This window comes from Eleutherodactylus coqui, chromosome 6 (genome assembly GCF_035609145.1).
Source record: "Eleutherodactylus coqui strain aEleCoq1 chromosome 6, aEleCoq1.hap1, whole genome shotgun sequence".
Classification (NCBI taxonomy): domain Eukaryota; kingdom Metazoa; phylum Chordata; class Amphibia; order Anura; family Eleutherodactylidae; genus Eleutherodactylus; species Eleutherodactylus coqui.
Window position 1 is genome coordinate 238,154,895 of NC_089842.1, and position 22,265 is coordinate 238,177,159.

The window sequence follows — 22,265 nt, forward strand, 5'->3', positions numbered from 1 at the left end:
GAGACTGATTCATGTACAGTAGCTCTAGATGCTGTTACGTGAAAGGAGTGAGTAAATAAAACAAGTAATCCTAAACTCTGCACTGAGGAGGGATTTTTGGTGCACTTTTACCTTATAAGAGCACCAAAGGGGCACTATTGTATTGTAAAGGCAAAAATTGGACAATATTAACTTACAGGGGCACAAAGGAGACACTATTACATTATGGTGGCACAAGGTGGCACTATTACCTTTTGCACACAAAGCAGGTTGTAGTATCTTTTGGGACACTAGTACTTTATGGGGATACAAAGGTGGTGCTATAATATTTTGAGTGGTTTATAGACAGACAACCTATCAGTGCAGTATATATAACATATATCATTTTTTTCTTACAATGGGGAATAGGGGGGTCATAAAAAAATTCCATACAGAGTAACATCTAACTGAAGGCCACCACTGGTGTGGGGAATATTTTCATGCACACATTGGGCGCTCTGAAACCTGTGACTGGATGTCATAATGAATTTCTGTAATTCTGATGGCCAAAGGAGTTTCAACACACTACTAGATGGGATCCTTAATAATGTGACCATTTAGTGTACTTTGATCATTATTGAGGTGATTGCTTCATTGGATTTCTTTTAATGGTTCCTTTGACATCCTTATTTCTGACACTGTAGATGATGGGGTTTAGCATCGGTGTCACAGCAGAGTAGAGGACGGAGATAGACTTGTCTATGTCTGGAGAAGAATGTGAACGTGGACGTAAATATAGAATCATAATGGTCCCATAGTAGAGAGTCACCACAATCATATGGGAGGCACATGTGGAAAGAGCTTTATGCCTTCCATCCGAAGAGCTAATCTTCAGTACGGTGGACACAATATGGATATATGAAATCAGAATGAAGAAAAAAGATAAACTGACTATAATTCCAGCTGTAATGTACATTGATACCTCGTGTAGCCAAGTATCACTGCAGGATATTTGGAAGAATGGAGGCATCTCACAAAAGAAGTGATTGACATGGTGGGAACGGCAGAAGGACATCTGGAAGGTGTAGATCACTTGTATTGTGGAGTTGGTGAAGCTTGCTGTCCATGATGCAGCGGCCATACAGATACACGTCTTCTTGCTCATGATGGTGTTGTAGTGCAGCGGTTTACAGATGGCAACAAATCTATCATAAGCCATGGCGGCAAGTATGAGACACTCTGTAGCCCCAAAGGCCAAATGGCAGTACATCTGGACAGCGCAATCTGGTAGAGAGATGCTCCTGTCCTTGGATAATGTGTTCTGCAGGATTTTAGGGACCACGGTGGTAGAGAAGCAAATGTCAATAATGGAAAGATTAGTAAGGAAGAAGTACATGGGAGTCTTGAGCTTTGGATTAATCTTCACTGCGATCATCAGTAAAAGGTTTGCTAACAATGTGATAAAATACATCCCCAAGAATGCAATAAAGCCAAAAACCTTCAAGTAAGGATCAGAGGACAAACCAAGGAGAATAAATCTGCCTGAAGAGGATTGGTTGACTAGTTCCATTCCACAAAAATGGGCATCTGTCATGGGAAAAACAAGATGGAAGGTTAAGTGAGAAGGAGCTAAAGACAACTCCACTGTGCATATTTGGCCTCATGTAACAAAACCATCATGAGAAAAAAAAAGATATTTACCCCAATAGGACCATGTTCTATTGACCCTTAAGGCCCATTTACATTTGACGAGTGTTGGGCAAAGGATGCCCGACACTCTCCCCTGTATCCCCGCGCTCCCGTGCTCCTAGCACAGCTGGATCGCACACGGTGCGGACAGCAGGGGGTCGGGGCAGTGCAGGAGATTTCTCTCCTCTCGCTCCCCCGCCCCCTCCATTGAGATACACAAGCGTCATTTGATATTGAACGGCGGCTGTTTAAACTGCTCGATGAGCGATAATCGTCATCACTCATCTTTTAGCAGCACAAAAGATGAGTGATGACGATCACCACTCATCGTGCAGTTTAGACAGCCGCCATTCAATAGCGAACAGCGCCTGTGTATCTCAATGGAGGGGGGCGGGGGAGCGAGAGGAGAGAAATCTCCTGCACTGCCCCGCCCCCCTGCTGGCCACGCCGTGTGCAAGCCAGCTGTGCTAGCTCTCGTGTAGGAGCACAATAGCGCCGGGATACAGGGACGAGTAACACAGTAACATAGTATGTAAGGCCAAATGAAGACAATGTCCATCTAGTCCAGCCTGTTTATCCTCCTATGTTGTTGATCCAGAGGAAGGCAAAAAACCCCAAGAGGCAGGAGCCAATTAGCCCTTTTGGGAGAAAAATTCCTTCCCGACTCCCTATTGGCAATCAGACTAATCCCTGGATCAACCTCTAATAGTTCCTACCTGCCTGTATACCCGGATTGACAATTAACCTAAGATTTATATCCTGTAATATCCTTCCCCTCTAGAAAGACTTCAAGTCTCCTTTTAAGCTCCTCTATGGATTTTGCCATCACCACGCCCTCAGGCAGAGAGTTCCACAGTCTCATGGCTCTTACAGTAAAGAACCCTTTTCTGTGTGGGCGATGAAACCTGCTTTCTTCTAGACGTAGCGGATGCCCTCTCATTACCGTCGCAGTCCTGGGTATAAACAGATCTTGGGAGACATCCTTGTATTGTCCCCTCATGTATTTATACATAGTTATTTGATCGCCTCTTAGCCATCTTTTTTCCAGGGTAAATAATCCCAATTTTGATACCCTCTCTGGGTATTCCAGTCCCGTCATTCCATGTATTAGTTTAGTTGCCCTTCTTTGAACCCCCTCAAGCACCGTAACATCCTTCCTGAGCACCGGTGACCAGAACTGTGCGCAGTATTCCATGTGGGGCCTGACAAGTGCCTTATATAGTGGGAGGATAATGTTCTCGTCCTTCGACCCTATACCTCTTTTAATGCACCTAAAGACTCTATTAGCTTTTGCAGCAGCTGACTGGCATTGGTTACTCCAGTTTAATCTACAATCCACTAGTACCCACAGGTCCCTTTCCATATGACTTTTCCCTAGCAGTACTCCATTTAGTGAATATTGGTAACATCCATTTCTCCTGCCCATGTGTATAACCTTACATTTATCAACATTGAACTTAATTTGCCATTTTTTCTGCCAAAGCCCCCAGCTTATCTAGGTCCGTTTGTAGCCGCACATTGTCCTCCATTGCATTAATTATATTGTATAATTTTGTGTTATCTGCAAATATTGATATTTTACAGTGCAGCCCCTCTATCAGGTCGTTGATAAATATATTGAACAGAATGCAGCCTAATACTGAACCCTGTGGCACCCCACTAGCAACGGTGGCCCAATCAGAGTATGAAGCATTTATTATCACCCTCTGCTTTCTTTCTCTGAGCCAGTTCTTTACCCAATTACACACGTTTTCACCCAATCCAAGCCGTCTCATTTTATATATCAGTCTATTATGCGTCACGGTGTCAAATGCTTTAGAGAAGTCTAGATATACGAGATCAATAGACTCTCCCAGGTCCAGCCTAGAGCTTACTTCATTGCAGAAGCTGATCAGATTGGTTTGACATGATCGACCCTTCTTGAACCCATGCCGGTGAGGAGTTATTCCGTTGTTCTCCTTGAGATATTCTTCGATGGCGTCTCTCAGAAACCCCTTGAATATTTTTCCAGTTACTGAAGTGAGGCTTACCGGCCTGTAGTTGCCAGGCTCACTTTTGGACCCCTTTTTGTAAATTGGAACCACGTTCCCAATGCGCCAATCCAATGGTACAATCCCGGTCTTGATAGTATCCACAAATATTAGATATAGCGGCCTAGCTATCACATCATTTAGTTCCCTTAGTACCCTTGGGTGTATTCTATCTGGGTCTGTCGATTTATCGATTTTAATCTTCTTTAACCGGTTCCGCACCTCCTCCTGCGTTAGGTATGAGATATTTTGTGAGGGGTTCATTTTATTCCCCTGCATCTCATGTGGCATTTCCTTTTCGTTTGTGAATACGCTTGAAAAGAAACTATTTAATAGGTTTGCCTTCCCTCCATCATCTTCAATGATTTATCCTGCATTATTTGTTAAAGGGGCAGTGCCCTCAGTGAAAATCCTTTTGCTGTCGATCAGTCTTTCTGCCTCCTCCATAGCAATTTTGATCTTATCTTTGCATATTTTGTTTTTTTCCCTGTACGATTTTAGCGCTTTTTCGCTGCCTTTTTGCTTTAGCAGTTTGAACGTTTTCTTTTTTTCATTTATTGCCTCTCTTACCGACTTGTCGAGCCACATTGGTTTCCTTTTACTTGAAGTTCTTTTATTTTTGCCTGACACTCATCCAATGTAAATGGGCCTTTAGAAACCAACCTAATTTCTTTATCTTTCAATTCTTTTTGTGTTTCTTTAATTAGTATCTTAAGACCTCATGGGTGTATTGTTATACATATTGTATATAGAAGTGCACAACAGTGTATTGTACTATTTGCAGTATATGGAAGTAAAGAAGAATGTATTGTTATACTGTAGGAGTGTAGTACACAATGACCTGTAGAGGGCTATATACAGGCATTCTTGTACTAGAAGTGAGAGAAAACACCTGTGCGTGTGCAGGCAGGAAGTGATATTAAAGGATCAGTTCCTGCCATGCTCCGGGGGAAGTTTCAAGTGCAGCAGAGCTGAAAGGCCTACAAGCCTGAGATCCAGTGTGGACTAGTGGAGGCCTCGAGTCTGACAGGAATGACAACCCTAGACTCTTACCCCGTAATGGAAGCCCTGAGTTTGACAGGGAGGATGACCCTAGACTCATATCCTGGTAGGGGTACAGTAAAAGAACTTTGGTGTATGTTATGGCATTGTGCTGTACATTAAATAAATTCTGGCAGGCACCATAGTGTTTCAAGAAATTCAGGTCTCAGAGCTTTTATGCGTGGGTGATTCCAATTCTGGATGGAAAGATGGCAATCCTGTATGTGAGTGAGCCCAACTTGCCACATATGGTGGAAGATGTGCAGGCAAAAAAAAGGCAAACACAGAAGACTGAGGATGTACATTGTATATCTGCTGTGAGCATTGCTACAAAGCTGCATTTAAAGGGCCAGGAGGCCGAAAGTGGGGTTGCTGTGGGAAAGCAAAAGTTTGAAATTTGGCGTTTAAAGGTCCAAGAGACTGAAAGGGTAGTTGCCTTTGGGGCAAAAAGGTCCAGATAGAGTACTACAATAAACCAAGCTGGTGGACTGTTTTTTTTTTGTTTTGTCCATGTTGCAGCCAAGATAGCAATGGTGGAGGGAGACCACCTAAAAGAGCCCTGCTGGGTTTCTGTGCAGGATCGCACAGTGCAAGCTGCACAATTTGAATGGACATTTAATGAAGAGTGCAATCACATAAATGTCATCAACATGTTTTCTGTATATGATATGCCTAAAATTTATAGAAATGTTTCCCAAATGAAGGAAGAGTCTGAACAGGCTGTTACAGGGAGTTCAGCTACTGCCCATGTGGGATTTAGCCCAAATAAGCCTCAAGTAAAGGAATCCCAGAGAGAGGGGTTAGCGCTGGAGATTCCAGTGAAGCTAAAATAGTTGCAAGCTGCAACCAAACGTCAGTTGGGGCGACAAGAAGTTAAAATGCAAGGAATAAGAAAAAAAAAAGGAAGACTGCTTCTAGTAAAACAGAAGGTGTAGTCAGTGCAGACGTCCAAAGTTAGACAGATGGTGAACATTTGCTTAGAGTTCAGGAGGAACTTGCCACAATGAGTGTTATCCTGAATGCTATGGTGAGGCAAGGGTTACTGATAGAGGAGGCAGAAATACTCCAGAGAGAAAGATGGGTTGCTCTCTAAGATGCTGCTTAGGTGAAAACAGAAAATGTGATTGTCTTAAAGGAGAATGAGCACCTTAGAAGATTAGCTAAAGTTGAAGATGATCACAGGTTGTTGCTGGAGGAGCAAACCGTTCAGTGTGAGCAAGGCTTGGAAGAATTGAGAAGTGAGAAAAAGAAATACAAGGGATATCTTTCAAAAGCCCACAAGGAGATACAAGATCTCAGAAATGTAGCCAAAGATGAAGCTGGTCGCAGATTATGTCTGGAAGCGTAAGCTTCACAGTGTGAACAGGACTGTAATAAAATACAAATAAGAGATGACATGTTGCAAGTTAGAAAGAGCTTCTGCAGATGCACGGAATCAAACTACAGGTTTACATAGTAAGGGTGCATTCAGACGACCGTATATCGGCCGGGTATTCACGCTGGACGATTTGCGGCATCTCTCTCTGCAGATGGAGGAGGCTGGAAGAGCCGAGAGCAGTGCTCTGAGCTCCCCCCTCCCCCTCCTCTCTGCCTCCTCTCCACCCCCTCTCTGCCCCTCTGAACTATTTGCAATGAGAGGAGGCGGGACAGGGGTGCGGCTAAGTTCCAGGAATTAGCCGCGCCCCGCCCCGCCACTCCTCATTGAAAATCGTCTTGAGGGTCGTCTGAATGCACCCTCAAGTTGCAGAGTTGAAGATGCACTTAGCGAAAAAAATTGGAGTCTTAGATAATGGAGCTGTCAGGGCTCGGGGTCCGGGAAACTGGAGGTCCCTGAAAATACCCGCAACCCCTGTCCCTTCCTACTTGCCCCCCTGGGCTAAGCCCCAGGGCGACAACTGGGCGACGGTCCCTACACTCACTAAGGAAGGGGGACACGGGGACTAACGAACAGACAGGCACTGGAACAAACAACAGCAAGGAGAGTCAGACAATCCGGGTCAGCAACAAGCGGGTACGCGGTACAAGAGAGTCAGGCAAAGGCAACGTCAGGTCCAAAGGCAGAAGGTCAGTAACAGGAGTCAGAAGTATGCAGTACGCAGGTGTAGCAGGAAATCCAAAACTAACACTGGCAATGCTAGAGAGAAACAGGCAGGTTTAAATGCTATCAGAACTCCCGCCCCAGCAGCTGATTGGGGCGGGGAGTCTGCCAGCAGCCAGACCTAGGCAAAAGGCAGCGAGTGCAGATCCCAGACATGCAGCAGCAAGTGCAGATGCTGCTAGTCCTAACAGTACCCCCCCCTTCTACGGGGGGACACTGGACCCCCAAGACCCGGAGCGGGCTTAAGAGGGAGGGCCCTGTGGAATAATCGGACCGGACGTGGGGCATGAACATCTCTGGCAGGAACCCAAGTCCGTCCATCAGGGCCAAACCCTCTCCAGTGGACCAGATACTGTATAGAGCGCCGAAGCCGCCTGGGGTCAACAATACTTTCCACCTCAAATTCAAATTCTCCTTGCACCAGCGTAGGAGAGGGCGGGTCACGGGTGGGCAAAACTGGAGTCACATATCTTTTTAGCAAGCTTTTATGAAAAACATTATGAATCTTCCAAGAGCCAGGAAGAGATAATCTATAAACCAGTGGGTTAATAACCTCCAAAATAGAAAAAGGACCAATAAACCGCGGTGCAAGTTTTAAAGACGGAACCTTCCGTCTCAAATTCTTAGACGACAATAAAACTTGCTCCCCAACCAAAAAAGGTGCAGTGCTGTCTGAATTGGGAACAATAATCTTCTGCCACCTTCTGACCCTGTCGCAAGGACAACAGTTTAGCGACAGCGTAGGCAGCACGGTCGGGTTCGTCATAGATCTGGCCCAAAGCAGCAAAAAAGGCGTCTAGTGACTGTCGGGTGGGGGAGTCAGCTGGTAAGGAGAAGGCCCAAATTTGGGGTTCTCTCCTCAGGCGAGTTATCACGAAACCCACTTTCTGGTACTCTGTGCCAGAGGTGTGGGGTCGGAGGTCAAAATAAAGCTTGCAGCCTTCTCTGAACACAAAAAACTGACTTCTCTCACCGGAAAAGAAGTCAGGAGGTGTTGCTCGGGGTTCAGAAACCGTACCAGGAGTGGCAGGGAGCTGCATCATATTAGAAGCCCCTCGCTGCTCCTGATGCTGCATTCGAGCAGTCAGGTCCTGGACCAGGTCCGTCAGAATCTGTACCTGGTTGGATAAGGCCGCCACAGCCTCCATAGTGGGTTTCAAGGTTGCTGGTCGGATGTAGGGATCCGACTTCTGTTCGTCCAGTGTTACTGTCAGGGCTCGGGGTCCGGGAAACTGGAGGTCCCTGAAAATACCCGCAACCCCTGTCCCTTCCTACTTGCCCCCCTGGGCTAAGCCCCAGGGCGACAACTGGGCGACGGTCCCTACACTCACTAAGGAAGGGGGACACGGGGACTAACAAACAGACAGGCACTGGAACAAACAACAGCAAGGAGAGTCAGACAATCCGGGTCAGCAACGAGAGGGTACACGGTACAAGAGGGTCAGGCAAAAGCAACGTCAGGTCCAAAGGCAGAAGGTCAGTAACAGGAGTCAGAAGTATGCAGTACGCAGGTGTAGCAGGAAATCCAAAACTAACACTGGCAATGCTAGAGAGAAACAGGCAGGTTTAAATGCTGTCAGAACTCCCGCCCCAGCAGCTGATTGGGGCGGGGAGTCTGCCAGCAGCCAGACCTAGGCAAAAGGCAGCGAGTGCAGATCCCAGACATGCAGCAGCAAGTGCAGATGCTGCTAGTCCTAACAGGAGCTCAGGGAAAACCTGATAATTGAGAAGGCTGCTTCTAGCCAGGCAGGGAAGCAAGCAAAGGTCTTAAAAGACATACTGGACTTCAAGACAGCATAGGAAGCACTTCATGAGCAAGAGGTGACCCAACGACAGATTCACTAACTGGAAAAGGAACAATGGAATCTGAGATCAATACGAGTGCAAATTTATGAAGGAGACAATAGTCAGGTTTTTGCAGAAAGTAGCAAAACAGGGTAAGTAGAGACAAACTCCACGCAAAGACCTGTAGAGAAGCAACTGAAGAACCAACGGCAATACAGGAATGAGCATGAGAAAGCTGAGGTGGCAGCTAAGAAAGCCCCATTTAAAAAGAGAAATCCCTGAGCCTGGAGTTTTAACTCCAGAGGGGAAAAAGCTGTGATACGGCCTAAGGCCATTATAGGGGGAGGGGAGGGGTATATAGGAGTGTATTACATAGAATGGTCTGTACGGGTCTATAGACAGCTGCACAAAGGGACAAAACAAAACCAATGATTTCAATAGTTTCATTTTCATTAGCGGTATTCTTGACGTTCATAGTATAGGAGAGAAAAGATAGGACTTGCCTTATCTTTCTCACACATAGTTACTGCTACATGCAGGAAAGATAAGGCAGGACCTATCTTCCTGCAGTTTTTTTCAAACTCGAGCACTATGGCAGGGTTCTAAAGGCCCCCCCAAAAAACACAAAGATAACCCCGTTCATACGCAACTATTCTCCGTAGCAGCGAGCACAGTTGAACAGACGCCCATGTGTTTTTGCCCTAAATCTAGTCAAAAATAGTGCACAAAAAGACACAAAAAAGGAAAAAGTTCTTTGGCGCCCCTGAAGGCCAATCTGGGAGTGGTAGGAAATCCACTCTCCTTACTTCATAGTGCAGAGAATGTTCTCTCACAGAAAAAGCACCTACTGCCCTTGTTGCTACAGTCCATCCCTATGTTTATTATAGGGAGGCAGATAGACAATACTATATAGGTACATGAATAGCTTTTATATTAAATAACAAAATACAACATGGGAAGAACTTTTCTTTTTTTGTGCCTTTTGGTGCACTATTTTTGTTTACTTTGCATACCCACTGCTCTGGTAGAGTTGTTGGGATGAGTTCATGTTCTGCTCTCCAGATCTACAGATACCACTTAGGGATTATAAAATCAAAGCTCACTTGGACTCCGGTTGCCAGAGGGTGGGTTCTAGATACTGGGACCCACTATCTGGCGCCAAGTGAGTCTGAACACCCTTATTTGAAAATTATAGAAAATCCCAGGCAGTGCCCTATTTGATTGTGTTCTTCCTTTGCCCTAAATCTGGTGGTCAGGGTCTCAGGAGTATATGCACTAGCTTTCAGCCCGGCCATCATCTAATGTTGTGATCAGCTATTTCTTTCCATAGAAAAGGTGGTCTGTTATGGGGAAATGAGCAGTAAACAACCAGAGGACAGAGAATCAATAGCTACAGTATCTGGAGAACGGAGCATTATGGAAATGGACATCTTAGGAGTCAGTGCATTGTTTTGTGATTTTGAACACATGGGATTCCAGAGATGAGAATACCTCTTTAAGTAATTAGCACAGAATTTGAACCTAAAAATAAAGTGTCAAATGTTGGACAATCACTTTATTGCCTATCTACAGCCACATCCTCCAAAATCAAGGTCTAAGGGTTCATGTCTACGACTGTGATTTCTCTGCACATTACATGTACATTGCATGGTCGCATGATACGCAGTGAATCAATGAAAGTCAATGGACTTTCATTGACCCATGCACACCAGCATGTAGACTCTGTGTATCGATATGCAGGAAAAAGCAAATTGCAGAATGCTCTATTTCTGTGTACCACGCAGCATGAGTCCGATACATTTCTGAAACAGAGCGAGGAATTAAAAAAAAAAGTCCCACTACGTGTGTACATGTGCTATGAGGGCATGAGCAGTGCCCACACAGACATATACAGTCAATGCCTGGGTAAAACACTGTGGGGAACCCTGCAGCGTTTTACGCATATGCCTGTTGGTCATGAGCCCTAACTGTATTTCAGACCAGACTTCCCCATAATTTGCAGACATCTAACATTTTTTTTTTGGCAGTGTTATCTGTAACCCTGCTTCATACAATGTATATTTGTGTGCAGGGCTGATAAAGAGATGGCTGTGAATGAACCTCATTCCTTCTGCTCAATAAGCCCCATCCTCCAAAATGAATGTCTGGTGTGTTTTTTTAGAGCCCATTACCTCTCATCTATAGCTGACGTCTCTCTGATTACTGCTGGGCTCTCCATTACATTACAGCGAATATCAGATCCTTCAGTTGTGACCCTAAATACTGTTCAGACTAATTGGCCCTGATACAATTACTGACATTGTGAGGAACCTGTGGGGAACTTCTGCTCCTGCCTATGGGGACCATTGCCTATGAGATCAGCTGTGGGGAACCTGTGCTCCTGCCTAGGGGGACCATTGCCTATGAGATCAGGAAAATAAACCTATGATTTGAGATTTTCTAAACTATTTTTTCTTAACCTATATCCCCCCCCCCCCACCCCCAACATTTAAGTGAAAATTGGAAAAACCCTCCTAAGAAAGTCACTTTTTTAAATTGTAGATTTTGAATTACTTTCTCAAGTAAATATATTTGGCACAAATATCTGTATTTTTTCATCAGCCTAGCTGTATGACACTTTGTATTTTACAGGACAAGTTCTAGTTTTTATAGGTTTTTTTAGGTAGATATAACATAGTAAAAAACATTTTTAGAATTTTTTTTTGCTGGGGGCAATAGAAAAAAGCTATTTCACCATGTGGTATAAAAAATATATTACCTTTTAGTCTACAGGTCATAATGATTATAACAACGCCTGTTTTGGAGAAGTAACATGATCAGAAAACGACTACTTTTTTGTTTTGTTTTTACAGAATTCATAGAATCATAGAATGGTAGAGTTGGAAGGGTCCTCCAGGGTCATCGGGTCCAACCCCCTGCTCAGTGCAGGATTCACTAAATCATCCCAGACAGATATTTGTCCAGCCTTTGTTTGAAGACTTCCATTGAAGAAAAAATCACCACCTCCTGTGGTAACCTGTTCCACTCATTGATCATCCCTCACTTTCAGAAAGCTTTTTTTAATGTCTAATTTGTGTCTCCTCCCTTTCAGTTTCATACTTTTGGTTCTAGTCTTTCCTTGTGCAAATGAAAATAGGGCTGATCCCTCTGTACTGTGACAGCCCTTCAGATATTGGTAGACAGCTATTAAAGGGGTTGTCTCGCGCCGAAACGTTTTTTTTTCCCCATAGGCCCCCCCCGTTCGGCGCAAGACAACCCCAAGGGATGTGTTAAAAAAAAAAAAAAAAATTTATTACTTACCCGAATCCCCGCTCTGCGACGTCTTCCTTCTTCTTACTTCTTCCTTCACCAAGATGGCCGCCGGGATCTTCACCCACGATGCACTGCGGGTCTTCTCCCATGGTGCACCGTGGGCTCTGTGCGGTCCATTGCCGATTCCAGCCTCCTGATTGGCTGGAATCGGCACACGTGACGGGGCGGAGCTACGTGATGATGCGTAGAAGGGGGAGGAGCCAGAACGCCGCTCGTGCCTGGACCGAGCTGAAGGGGAGAAGACCGCACAGCGCAAGCGTGTCTAAAAAAAGCAAGAAGACATCAGAATTAGACGGATCCATGGCGACGGGGACGCCAGCAACGGAGCAGGTAAGTGAATAACTTCTGTATGGCTCATATTTAATGCACGATGTACATTACAAAGTGCATTAATATGGCCATACAGAAGTGTATAACCCCACTTGCTGCCGCGAGACAACCCCTTTAAGTCTCCTCTCAGCCTTATTTTTTACAATCTAAACATTCCCAGATTCTTTACCCGTTCTTCAAAGGACATGATTTGCAGACCGCTCACCATCTTGGTAACGCCTTTCTGAACTTGCTCCAGTTTCTTGTCTTTTTAAAGTGAGGTGCTCAGAACTGGCCACAATATTCCAGATGAGGTCTCACTTAGGAAGAGTAGAGGGGGATAATAACCTCACATGATCCAGATTCTATGCTTCTCCTAATACATCCCAGAATTGTGTTTGGCTGCTGCATCACATTGTTGACTCATGTTCAGTCTATGATCTATTAGTATACCCAAGTCTTTTTCACATGTGCTGCTGCTTAGCCCAATTCTTCCCATTCTGTATGTGCTTTCTTCATTTTTTGCCCAGATGTATGACTTTGCATTTCTCCTTTTTAAATACCATTCTGTTAGTCGCCACCCACTGTGCAAGCTTTTCTAGATTTTTTTGAATACTCTCTGTTCCTTAGTGTTAGCTATTCCTCCTAGATTTGTGTCATCGGCAAATTTGATCAGATTCCCATCAATTCCCTCCTCCAGATAATTTATAAAAATATTGAACAACACTGGGCCTAGGACAGAGCCTTGTGGTCCCCACTTGATACATTCTTCCACTTGGATGTGCAGCCATTTATGACTACTCTTTGAGTATGATCACTCAGCCAGTTGTGAATTCACCTAACAGTAGCCTTGTCAATCCCATATTTGCTCATTTTTTCAAAAGGTATAGTTTGAAATACTTTGTCAAATGCTTTATTTAGGTCAAGGTAAAGTATATCCACCGCATTTCCCTGATCTACCCAGTTGGTGATACTATCATCCAAGGAAATTAGATTAGTCTGGCATAACTTGTTTGTTACAAACTCCTGCTCGCTCTGGTTAATTACTCCATGTTAATCCAAGTAGTTGCATACATGCTGTTTAATAATTTTCTTAAAGATCTTTCCCGGTATAGAAGTCAGGCTCACAGGCCTGTAGTTTTCTGGATCCACCCTTTTCCCTTTTTTTGAAGATAGGGACAACATGTGCCCTTTTTTCTAATATCTAATTTGAGTCTCCTCCCTTTCAGTTTCATCGCATTGCTTCTAGTCTTTCCTTGTGCAGATGAGAATAGGGCTGATCCCTCTGCACTGTGACAGCCCTTCAGATATTTGTAGACAGCTCTTAAGTCTCCACTCAGCTTCTTTTTTTGCAAGCTAAAGATTCCCAGAATCTTTAACCGTTTCTCATAGGACATGATTTGCAGACCGCTAACCAGCTTGGTAACTCTTCTCTGAACTTGCTCCAATTTGTCTTTTTGAAAGTGGGGTGCCCAGAATATTCCAGATAAGCTTTGCTAAATGCATCCTGCAGTGGAAGTGCTTTCAAGCCACATCTGCGTCTTGAGTTGCTGGGAAATACCTGAAATGGAGGTCTTCCCAATTATGACCAGACAGACAAGGTGGTTTTGCAAAATGCATCCTATAGTGTAGTGCTTTGAAGCCAGATCTGTGTTGTGAGTTGCAGAGAAAAGCCTCAGATGAGTCATGGGGAACTTATTGGGAAATGACATATTGGGGTACACAAGAAAAATAGTATAAGAGAGAGAAGGTAAAAATGCGGTAAAGGTCTATGTCAGCGGATGTTGAAGAGAGCAGGAATAAGTTCTGAGGAATATTTGATTATTGAAAGATGGAAAAAGTTTAACAGTGTACAGAGAGGATAGCTTAGGCATAGTAGCTAACTGAAATGGTGAATATAAGAAGTATGCAAGTGGAAATCAGGCATAAGTTGTGTTGTGTTTTAAGGATTGTTATTGGATGACCGATATTGGCTTAACCATGTCGAACCATAGTGGGTAAGAGTTTTTCTTACTTGTGTCTCGTTTACTGTGGGCAGTCCTATGTAAGTATGATTTGAGTCTCTATTTCTTTTAATAAGCTTATTTGCTTGTTAATAAATGAATACATGCCCCTGCTGTTTGTGGAGTGTGGATTTGCAAGTTGTAAGGAAAGGAAGGAGAATATAACACTCTAAGTACCCACATAGTACCATTGCCACATACGATTAACATACCATGGGAGTGGATTTTGAGATACAGACAACATGCACCCACACATGCAGTAGACCCGAAGTGCCCCAACTATTTGCCCATATAAGAAGATAAACGTTATATTGAAAATCGACAGTGAAATCTCTTACACAGGTCTATTATTTGTCTAGAGACGTTTCTTTGTTCTATTGGAGATAATGTAAATTCTAAAGGGTGTTGTCACATCTGCTTCATGCCTGCAATAACTGCAAATCAAAAATCTAGGCTTATACTCGAGTATATACAGTAAATTACCTGTAATTAAAATTAGGCAATAAAGTTAATATTAATCATATTAGGCCTTTTATTGACAGTATCGAGACATTTAGTATCAATTAATAACATTTATTTAATAATAAAAATTACTTTAGTCACCGCCATTAATAAAACACAAATAAATTTCAACAATTTGAACATAAGAACAAACAGGTGATAAAACATTGTGCATGCGAATAATGACTGAACTGTAAAAAAGTCTGTCCGCATTCTGCTTTAGGGCACAAAAGCAAAACTCCAGGCAGTCAGTGATAAAGTTATTAGTTATTATTTAAGCTTGGAACACTTTTAGAAAGTCTTTCTTTATGTTCAAAGAAGGCATCACTTCTAGATTACCCAACTATGTTCATATAAATCCATCTCTGTTGGCCAACCACACACTGATTTAGCTGTTCTGTAACCCATTGGATGGCTCGCTCACAACTTTGAGTATGTGGTGAATATGGAGGAAGCTCCAGGGGGGCAAATTTCAATGCATCAAGTTGGGCCAAAGACTTGTTTGCTATGTAAACTGGTTCAGTGATGGTCTCTGCCTCCCAATCAATGAGTTTTGAGGTTGCAAGCATTGAGGTTTACCATTTTGGGAACTATAAAAGACCGCACTGCAGTGGAGCCTTGTTCACTTCCAGCCCTGACTGTCATTATTGTGTCAACTGCTAACACTCTCTCTTGTATCATCAGAACAGAGAAGAGTGACGAGTACTTTCTCAGGATGAGCCCACCAAGATCACTTTTCACGTAGGAATTTAAGGCATCCTTGACCATTGTATCTTGCTTCTGACAAGGTTGATGCCAAGGTCCATACTTGATCTCATGTTTCACCTTGATCTCATAGAACATGGGGAGGTAAACTTGTGTTACCCAGGTTGCAAGCAGCTTCAAGACCTCCTTTTTTTTTTAAAATTAACAATAACTTGGCATCCTTATTTAAAGTGCACCGAGGTTTCGTTGTTGATAATATTTCAACCTCAAATCCCATACATCTATACATTTATTGTATGCATTAGAGCGAATAGCCATCCACTTTTCGAACACACAATGTTCTGCCATACGGCTTACGAAGTCTTCTAGTTTTGGAGGTTCGGGAGATTTCCAGTGTTTTGCTATAATTGTTTTGGCCATCATCATGGAGTGGCCCATCAAGTATCTGATTGGGTGAGGTAATTCACTAAGGTTAAATAACAACAGAGCAAGTTAGAGTTTTTTGGGAGTTTTGTTTTTTGTACTTTCTATAAAAAGTCGAATACTCCCTCCCAGAAGGGTATGAGCTTCGGGCAGGGACAAAAGATATGTGACAAGGACCTCTTTTGTCCACAATTCCTCCTGAAAAAGCTTCCACATCCTTTTATGCGACTGGCTGTAAGTTGAGGAGAGTAGTACCATCGCATTTATATTTTTGCTTGTGTTTCTAGTATGACTGTGCCTTTTTTGGATTTCAATGCTGTTCTAAACACTTTCCTTCACTCGTCCAGGGAGAACGTTACCCCTAATTCTTTTTCCCAGTTGAGCAAGTGTGATTTTTTTTTGTCAAATTGCCATTGCTTATTAGTATATCATAAAACTGTCTTGTTTCTGATTTATTATATTTTGGGTCAAGTTCTCATTGTACGGAGGCCACCAGTGGAAGGACATCTTCTCTCTCTAGGTCCATAAGGGAGAATGTCAAGATTCGAGGATTAGATGATTTAATAAGTTCTGCGAGCGGTACTATAATAAGGCTGAACAGGAGTGGGGAAAGTGGACATCCCTGCCTCATCCCATTGGTTATGATGAATGGGTCAGACATATTACCATCAACCAGTATCTTTGCTGATGGGTTTGAGTACAGGTCTTGGATGGTACAAACTGCACTCTCTCTCCCCCCCCCCCCCCCCTGCGAAACCATGTTGCTTCAATGACTGAGATTTATTCTTTGAGGTTTTGGTTTACTCTTATGGTGGTTTTTCCTCCGTCATTTATCAGAGTTAGTGAGTGGCACAGGCAAGAGGCTTGATGCATCTTTCCCTTGGGGAAAGCCTCCTTCCTTTGTTTATTTTTTTCTTGTAATGCAGAGGGTTCCTAGTACTGTGGTGTCAACATTGGCAGAGAGTATATATTTTGATTTGCAGTTATTGCAGGCATGAAGCAAATGTGACAACACCCTTTAGAATTTACATTATCTCCAATAGAACAAAGAAACGTCTCTAAGAATTAGGGGTAAAGTTCTCCCTGGACGAGTGAAGGAAAGTGTTTAGAACAGCATTGAAATCCAAAAAAGGCACAGTCATACTAGAAACACAAGCAAAAATATAAATGCGATGGTACTACTCTCCTCAACTTACAGCCAGTCGCATAAAAGGATGTGGAAGCTTTTTCAGGAGGAATTGTGGACAAAAGAGGTCCTTGTCACATATCTTTTGTCCCTGCCCGAAGCTCATACCCTTCTGGGAGGGAGTATTCGACTTTTTATAGAAAGTACAAAAAACAAAACTCCCAAAAAACTCTAACTTGCTCTGTTGTTATTTAACCTTAGTGAATTACCTCACCCAATCAGATACTTGATGGGCCACTCCATGATGATGGCCAAAACAATTATAGCAAAACACTGGAAATCTCCCGAACCCCCAAAACTAGAAGACTTCGTAAGCCGTATGGCAGAACATTGTGTGTTCGAAAAGTGGATGGCTATTCGCTCTAATGCATACAATAAATGTATAGATGTATGGGATTTGAGGTTGAAATATTATCAACAACGAAACCTCGGTACACTTTAAATAAGGATGCCAAGTTATTGTTAATTTAAAAAAAAATAGGAGGTCTTGAAGCTGCTTGCAACCTGGGTAACACAAGTTTACCTCCCCATGTTCTATGAGATCAAGGTGAAACATGAGATCAAGTATGGACCTTGGCATCAACCTTGTCAGAAGCAAGATACAATGGTCAAGGATGCCTTAAAGTCCTACGTGAAAAGTGATCTTGGTGGGCTCATCCTGAGAAAGTACTCGTCACTCTTCTCTGTTCTGATGATACAAGAGAGAGTGTTAGCAGTTGACACAATAATAGCAGTCAGGGCTGGAAGTGAACAAGGCTCCACTGCAGTGCGGTCTTTTATAGTTCCCAAAATGGTAAACCTCAATACTTGCAACCTCAAAACTTATTGATTGGGAGGCAGAGACCATCTCTGAACCAGTTTACATAGCAAACAAGTCTTTGGCCCAACTTGATGCATTGAAATTTGCCCCCCTGGAGCTTCCTCCATATTCACCACATACTCAAAGTTGTGAGCGAGCCATCCAATGGGTTACAGAACAGCTAAAACAGTGTGTGGTTGGCCAACAGAGATGGATTTATATGAACATAGTTGGGTAATCTAGAAGTGATGCCTTCTTTGAACATAAAGAAAGACTTTCTAAAAGTGTTCCAAGCTTAAATAATAACTAATAACTTTATCACTAACTGTCTGGAGTTTTGCTTTTGTGCCCTAAAGCAGAATGCGGACAGACTTTTTTGCAGTTCAGTCATTATTCGCATGCAATGTTTTATCACCTGTTTGTTCTTATGTTCAAATTATTGAAATTTATTGGTGTTTTATTAATAGTGGTGACTAAAGTAGGTTTTATTTAACTTCCATCTTGCATTTTAATTATTAAATAAATGTTATTAATTGATACTAAATGTCTCTATACTGTCAATAAAAGGCCTAATATGATTAATATGAACTTTATTGCGTAATTTTAATTACAGGTAATTTACTGTATATACTCGAGTATAAGCCTAGATTTTCAGCACATTTTTTTGTGCTGAAAAAGCCCCCCTTGGCTTATACTCGAGTCAGGGAAGGCTTAAAAAAAAAACCCTCCATACTCACCTCCCAGCCGGCGTCTGTGTCTCCGGCGGCGGTGCGGCAGGCTGCTTGAATTCTCTCCGCTGTCATCCCCCATTGTGCTCTTTGCTTGGCTCTGTCATCCCCTGCTGTCAGTGCGGTATAAGTAAGAGCTGTGATTGGATCGATCTTCAGCCAATCAGAGCCTGTGCTCGATCATTCACAGCCAATCAAGCTGCTTTAGAATTCTCCTCGCTGTCATCTCCCTGCTCGGCTTTCAAATCCCCTGTCGTCAGTGTTGTGTCAGCAAGCACTGTGATTGGATCGAGCGCCAGCTGTGATTGGTTGGCACTCAATCCAATCACAGCGCTTACTTACACAGCACTGACAGAGCCAAGCAGAGAGGATGGCAGGGGATGACAACCGGGAGAATTAAAGTAGCTTGTAGCACAGACGCTGGCTGCAAGGTGAGTATGGAGGTTTTTTTTTACCTAGTATATACTCGAGTATAGCTCGGCTTATACTCGAGTCAATACGTTTTCCCAGTTTGTTGTGGTGAAACCTATTGTCTCGGCTTATACTCGGGTCGGCTAATACTCGAGTATATACGGTAATTGCTATTTTTACAAAAATAATACCAGAAATGAATTCTTCATATCCCAATACATTAGGTTCCAAATGTGCAAGCCAATGTATAAAAAATTATAATTTTGACTGACACATCACATACCCTAATATATAGGGCTGATTTGATTGCAAGTAATAAGTAATTAGAAAAACCAGAGGAGTCGATGTAAAATGAAAAAATGAAAATTCTACTTTGATAATGTTAAAGATTTGCTTTCGACTGTATTCATAATTTGTGAAAGATATGTATCCCACTTGTTTAAAGGGGTTGTCTCGCGAAATCAAGTGGGGTTATACACTTCTGTATGGCCATACTAATGCACTTTGTAATATACATCGTGCTTTAAATATTGGCCATACAGAAGTTATATACTTACCCCCTCCGGTGCTGGCGTCTGCGTTTCCATGGCGCCGATCAAACTTCTCCTCTGGTCGCACAAACAGTCGCGCTTGCGCACTGAAGATTCCTCTTCTTGATGTTCCAGGCTCACGAGCTGCATCCTGGCTCCTCCCTCTTCTTCGCATCATTGTGTAGCTCCGCCTCCGTCACGTGGTGCCGATCAGCCAATGAAGTGGCTGGAATCGGCAGTGGAGCGCAGACTGGAGAAGAACATCCACAATGCACCATGGGAGAAGACCCGCGGTGCACCGTGGGGAAAGACCAGCAGCGCCATCTTGGAAAGAAGATTCTTCAAAGCTGCAGAACCAGGATCCAGGTAAGAGACTTCTTAAAAAAAACAACAAAAAAACCAAATAGATGCGCTTTTACTGTGTACTATGTGGGGGTCTGTGCAAAAAAAAAAATTATGTTTCGGTGCAGGACAACCCCTTTAATGTTGTACTCTAGACAGAAAGTGCTGAAGTGCCCAACTCTGGGGTACTACAGTGCCCTGTGCGAAAAAAACGCTCATGTCTACAACACCATTCAAAAAATGGAATTCCTATTTGTGCGACATTTTTGCATCTCACAAATCACAAATATCGCGTGATTTTCTCACCGGTGTGAAGGCCGCCTCACTCTCAGTATACCTCGACATGCTGTTAGTTGTTGCTTTGCAACATCTTTGTATGAAACAATAACCTTTGTTTCTAGCTTCTTGCCCATCTGTGAGCCAAGTATCAGGAAACGAATCTGGTCTAATACATCATTAAAACCACATGAAGCTGAAGTGTTCTCATTCTGACCACATTACTGTTATCACCCCCAATATCCGGTCAGTAGGAAAGTAGTTGTTGTTCTCATCACCCGCTGCAAACAGGAAGAATCAGCCTCTTCTGGTTCTCAGCAACATTGTATGTTAGGGAAATGTATGCATAGCAATTCCTCCATATATATATTCACTCAGTGGCTCCTTTATTGAAGCACCTAGCCCCGTGATTGAAGCTTCTCTCCATGGAAATTAGAGCCGTGACCCCTGAATGCAGCGTAGGGTTACATGACCTTACGTGGATCAGTATCAGTAGGAATCCACACTAGATGGAAAGATCTAGCAATCTGAGCATCTTCCAATGAGACCTGGTCATCGGTGCTAGACTAGCCGGGGCCATGATTTCACTGCCGACCACGTGGGGCTTTCTTGCGTAATGAAGCATATACCAACAATGGCGTGATTTAGGAAAAACATCCAGCAAAAGAGTATTGTGTGGATTGAAAAAAATTGTCACCAAAAGGGGTCAGAGGAGGCTGTCAGGAATCATTCCAAAAAACAGGCACTGGGAATTTGATAACAGTGGAATACGGCTTTACTAGCAGATGACCAGCCATTGTGTGTAAGAGAAATAGAAAGACGAGACTATAGACGGCAAAAGAGCGCAAAACTTGTATCACTGAGCAGCGGAAAAACTTCTCCTGGTCAGATGGATCCTGATATCTGTTGCCCCATGCTGATGGTAGGTCAAATTTGGTGCAAGCAGCATGAATTAATGATCCCTTCCTGCCAGCCAGTCAGAATGTGTGAGCACCTCCATCTAATCTGCAGCAACTACAAGAAGCTTCCTGTCCGCAGGGGCCGATATTCCTACACACTGATTTCATCTCCTAGTGGAATCTACATCTCACTGAATTTCTGCAGTCCAAAGACCACAGAAGGTCCATCACGCTACTAGATGGGGGTCTCTAACAATGTGTCCACTCAGTGGTTTTATTTTAACCCCTTCTTGACATGTCCTATTTTGGAGCAAAGAACATGACATTTTTGGAGGGATTTTCATCTCAATTTTTCAAAAGGCATAACTTTTTTTTATTTTTCTGTCTACATGGTCGTATGAGAGCTTGTTTTTTAGCGTGGCGAGCTGGAGTATTAATTGGCACCATTTTTGGGGTACATATAATGTATTATATAACTGTGAACCCACTGTAAACCTTTTACATGCCGTGATCGACATTGATGGCGGTGTGTAAGGGGTTAACAGCTGGGTTTGGTGTTCTCATCAGTTCCTGCTGTTGCAGCAGGAGGTCGGTTGTCCGGCTCCTGCTGTTGCAGCAGGAGGTCGGTTGTCCGGCTCCTGCTGTTGATGGCCCAGGCTCACCTTCCTAGCCAGGATGTAAATATATGCCCTGGGGTAGGAAGGGGTTAAAGAGCAGGGGAAGGTTATCATATGGGAAACTGAATGAGCGTGATTGTGTAGAAGCACAGAAGGGAATCACTACATCTGCCATTGCCTATTAGTACAGAAGTGGTGATGTAATTGCATTCTACTGAGAAATGCTGCAGAGACTAGAAGGTAATACACTTTGTGACTACTGCTATGACAGCTATTATGCTTCTCTGGGTCTTGTTGTTACCCAACTTTCCTAGACTCTGAAAAGCAAATCTGTTTATAGAGCGACACAGAAAAAAGGCATAATTCATACTCCGCTATTCTGGAAGAGATGGATGATACGTCCAGTGTGGGCTGGAGGGCGCAGGACTGGCTGACACCCAGCTTTCCCAGGGCCAGATTTCTTTCTGAATGCAGCTTTTATATTTTTTCTGTGCTTTCTCAGTAAAGCCACAATGTGGTTACAACAAAATGACAGACCACGTGACCGAGCAGAGGTGGATATGTTCGCTGTCATTTAGACCAAGAAGGAAGTATATTTCCATTATACGTCCTCTTCTAATGGT

At 43.3% G+C, this 22,265-nt stretch overlaps 1 protein-coding gene across 1 annotated transcript; it reads right to left on the reverse strand.

The window, feature by feature from the left end:
- Positions 1–592: 592 nt before the first annotated feature.
- Positions 593–1,528, reverse strand: LOC136571912 (olfactory receptor 5M11-like). The gene has a single exon (XM_066572530.1). It carries the CDS (start codon positions 1,526–1,528, stop codon positions 593–595), a length of 936 nt encoding a protein of 311 aa, XP_066428627.1.
- Positions 1,529–22,265: the final 20,737 nt, after the last annotated feature.

Excerpts from the sequence above, each read along its gene's own strand:
- LOC136571912 (XM_066572530.1), bottom strand. The coding sequence starts at position 1,528 with ATGGAACTAGTCAACCAATCCTCTTCAGGCAGATTTATTCTCCTTGGT.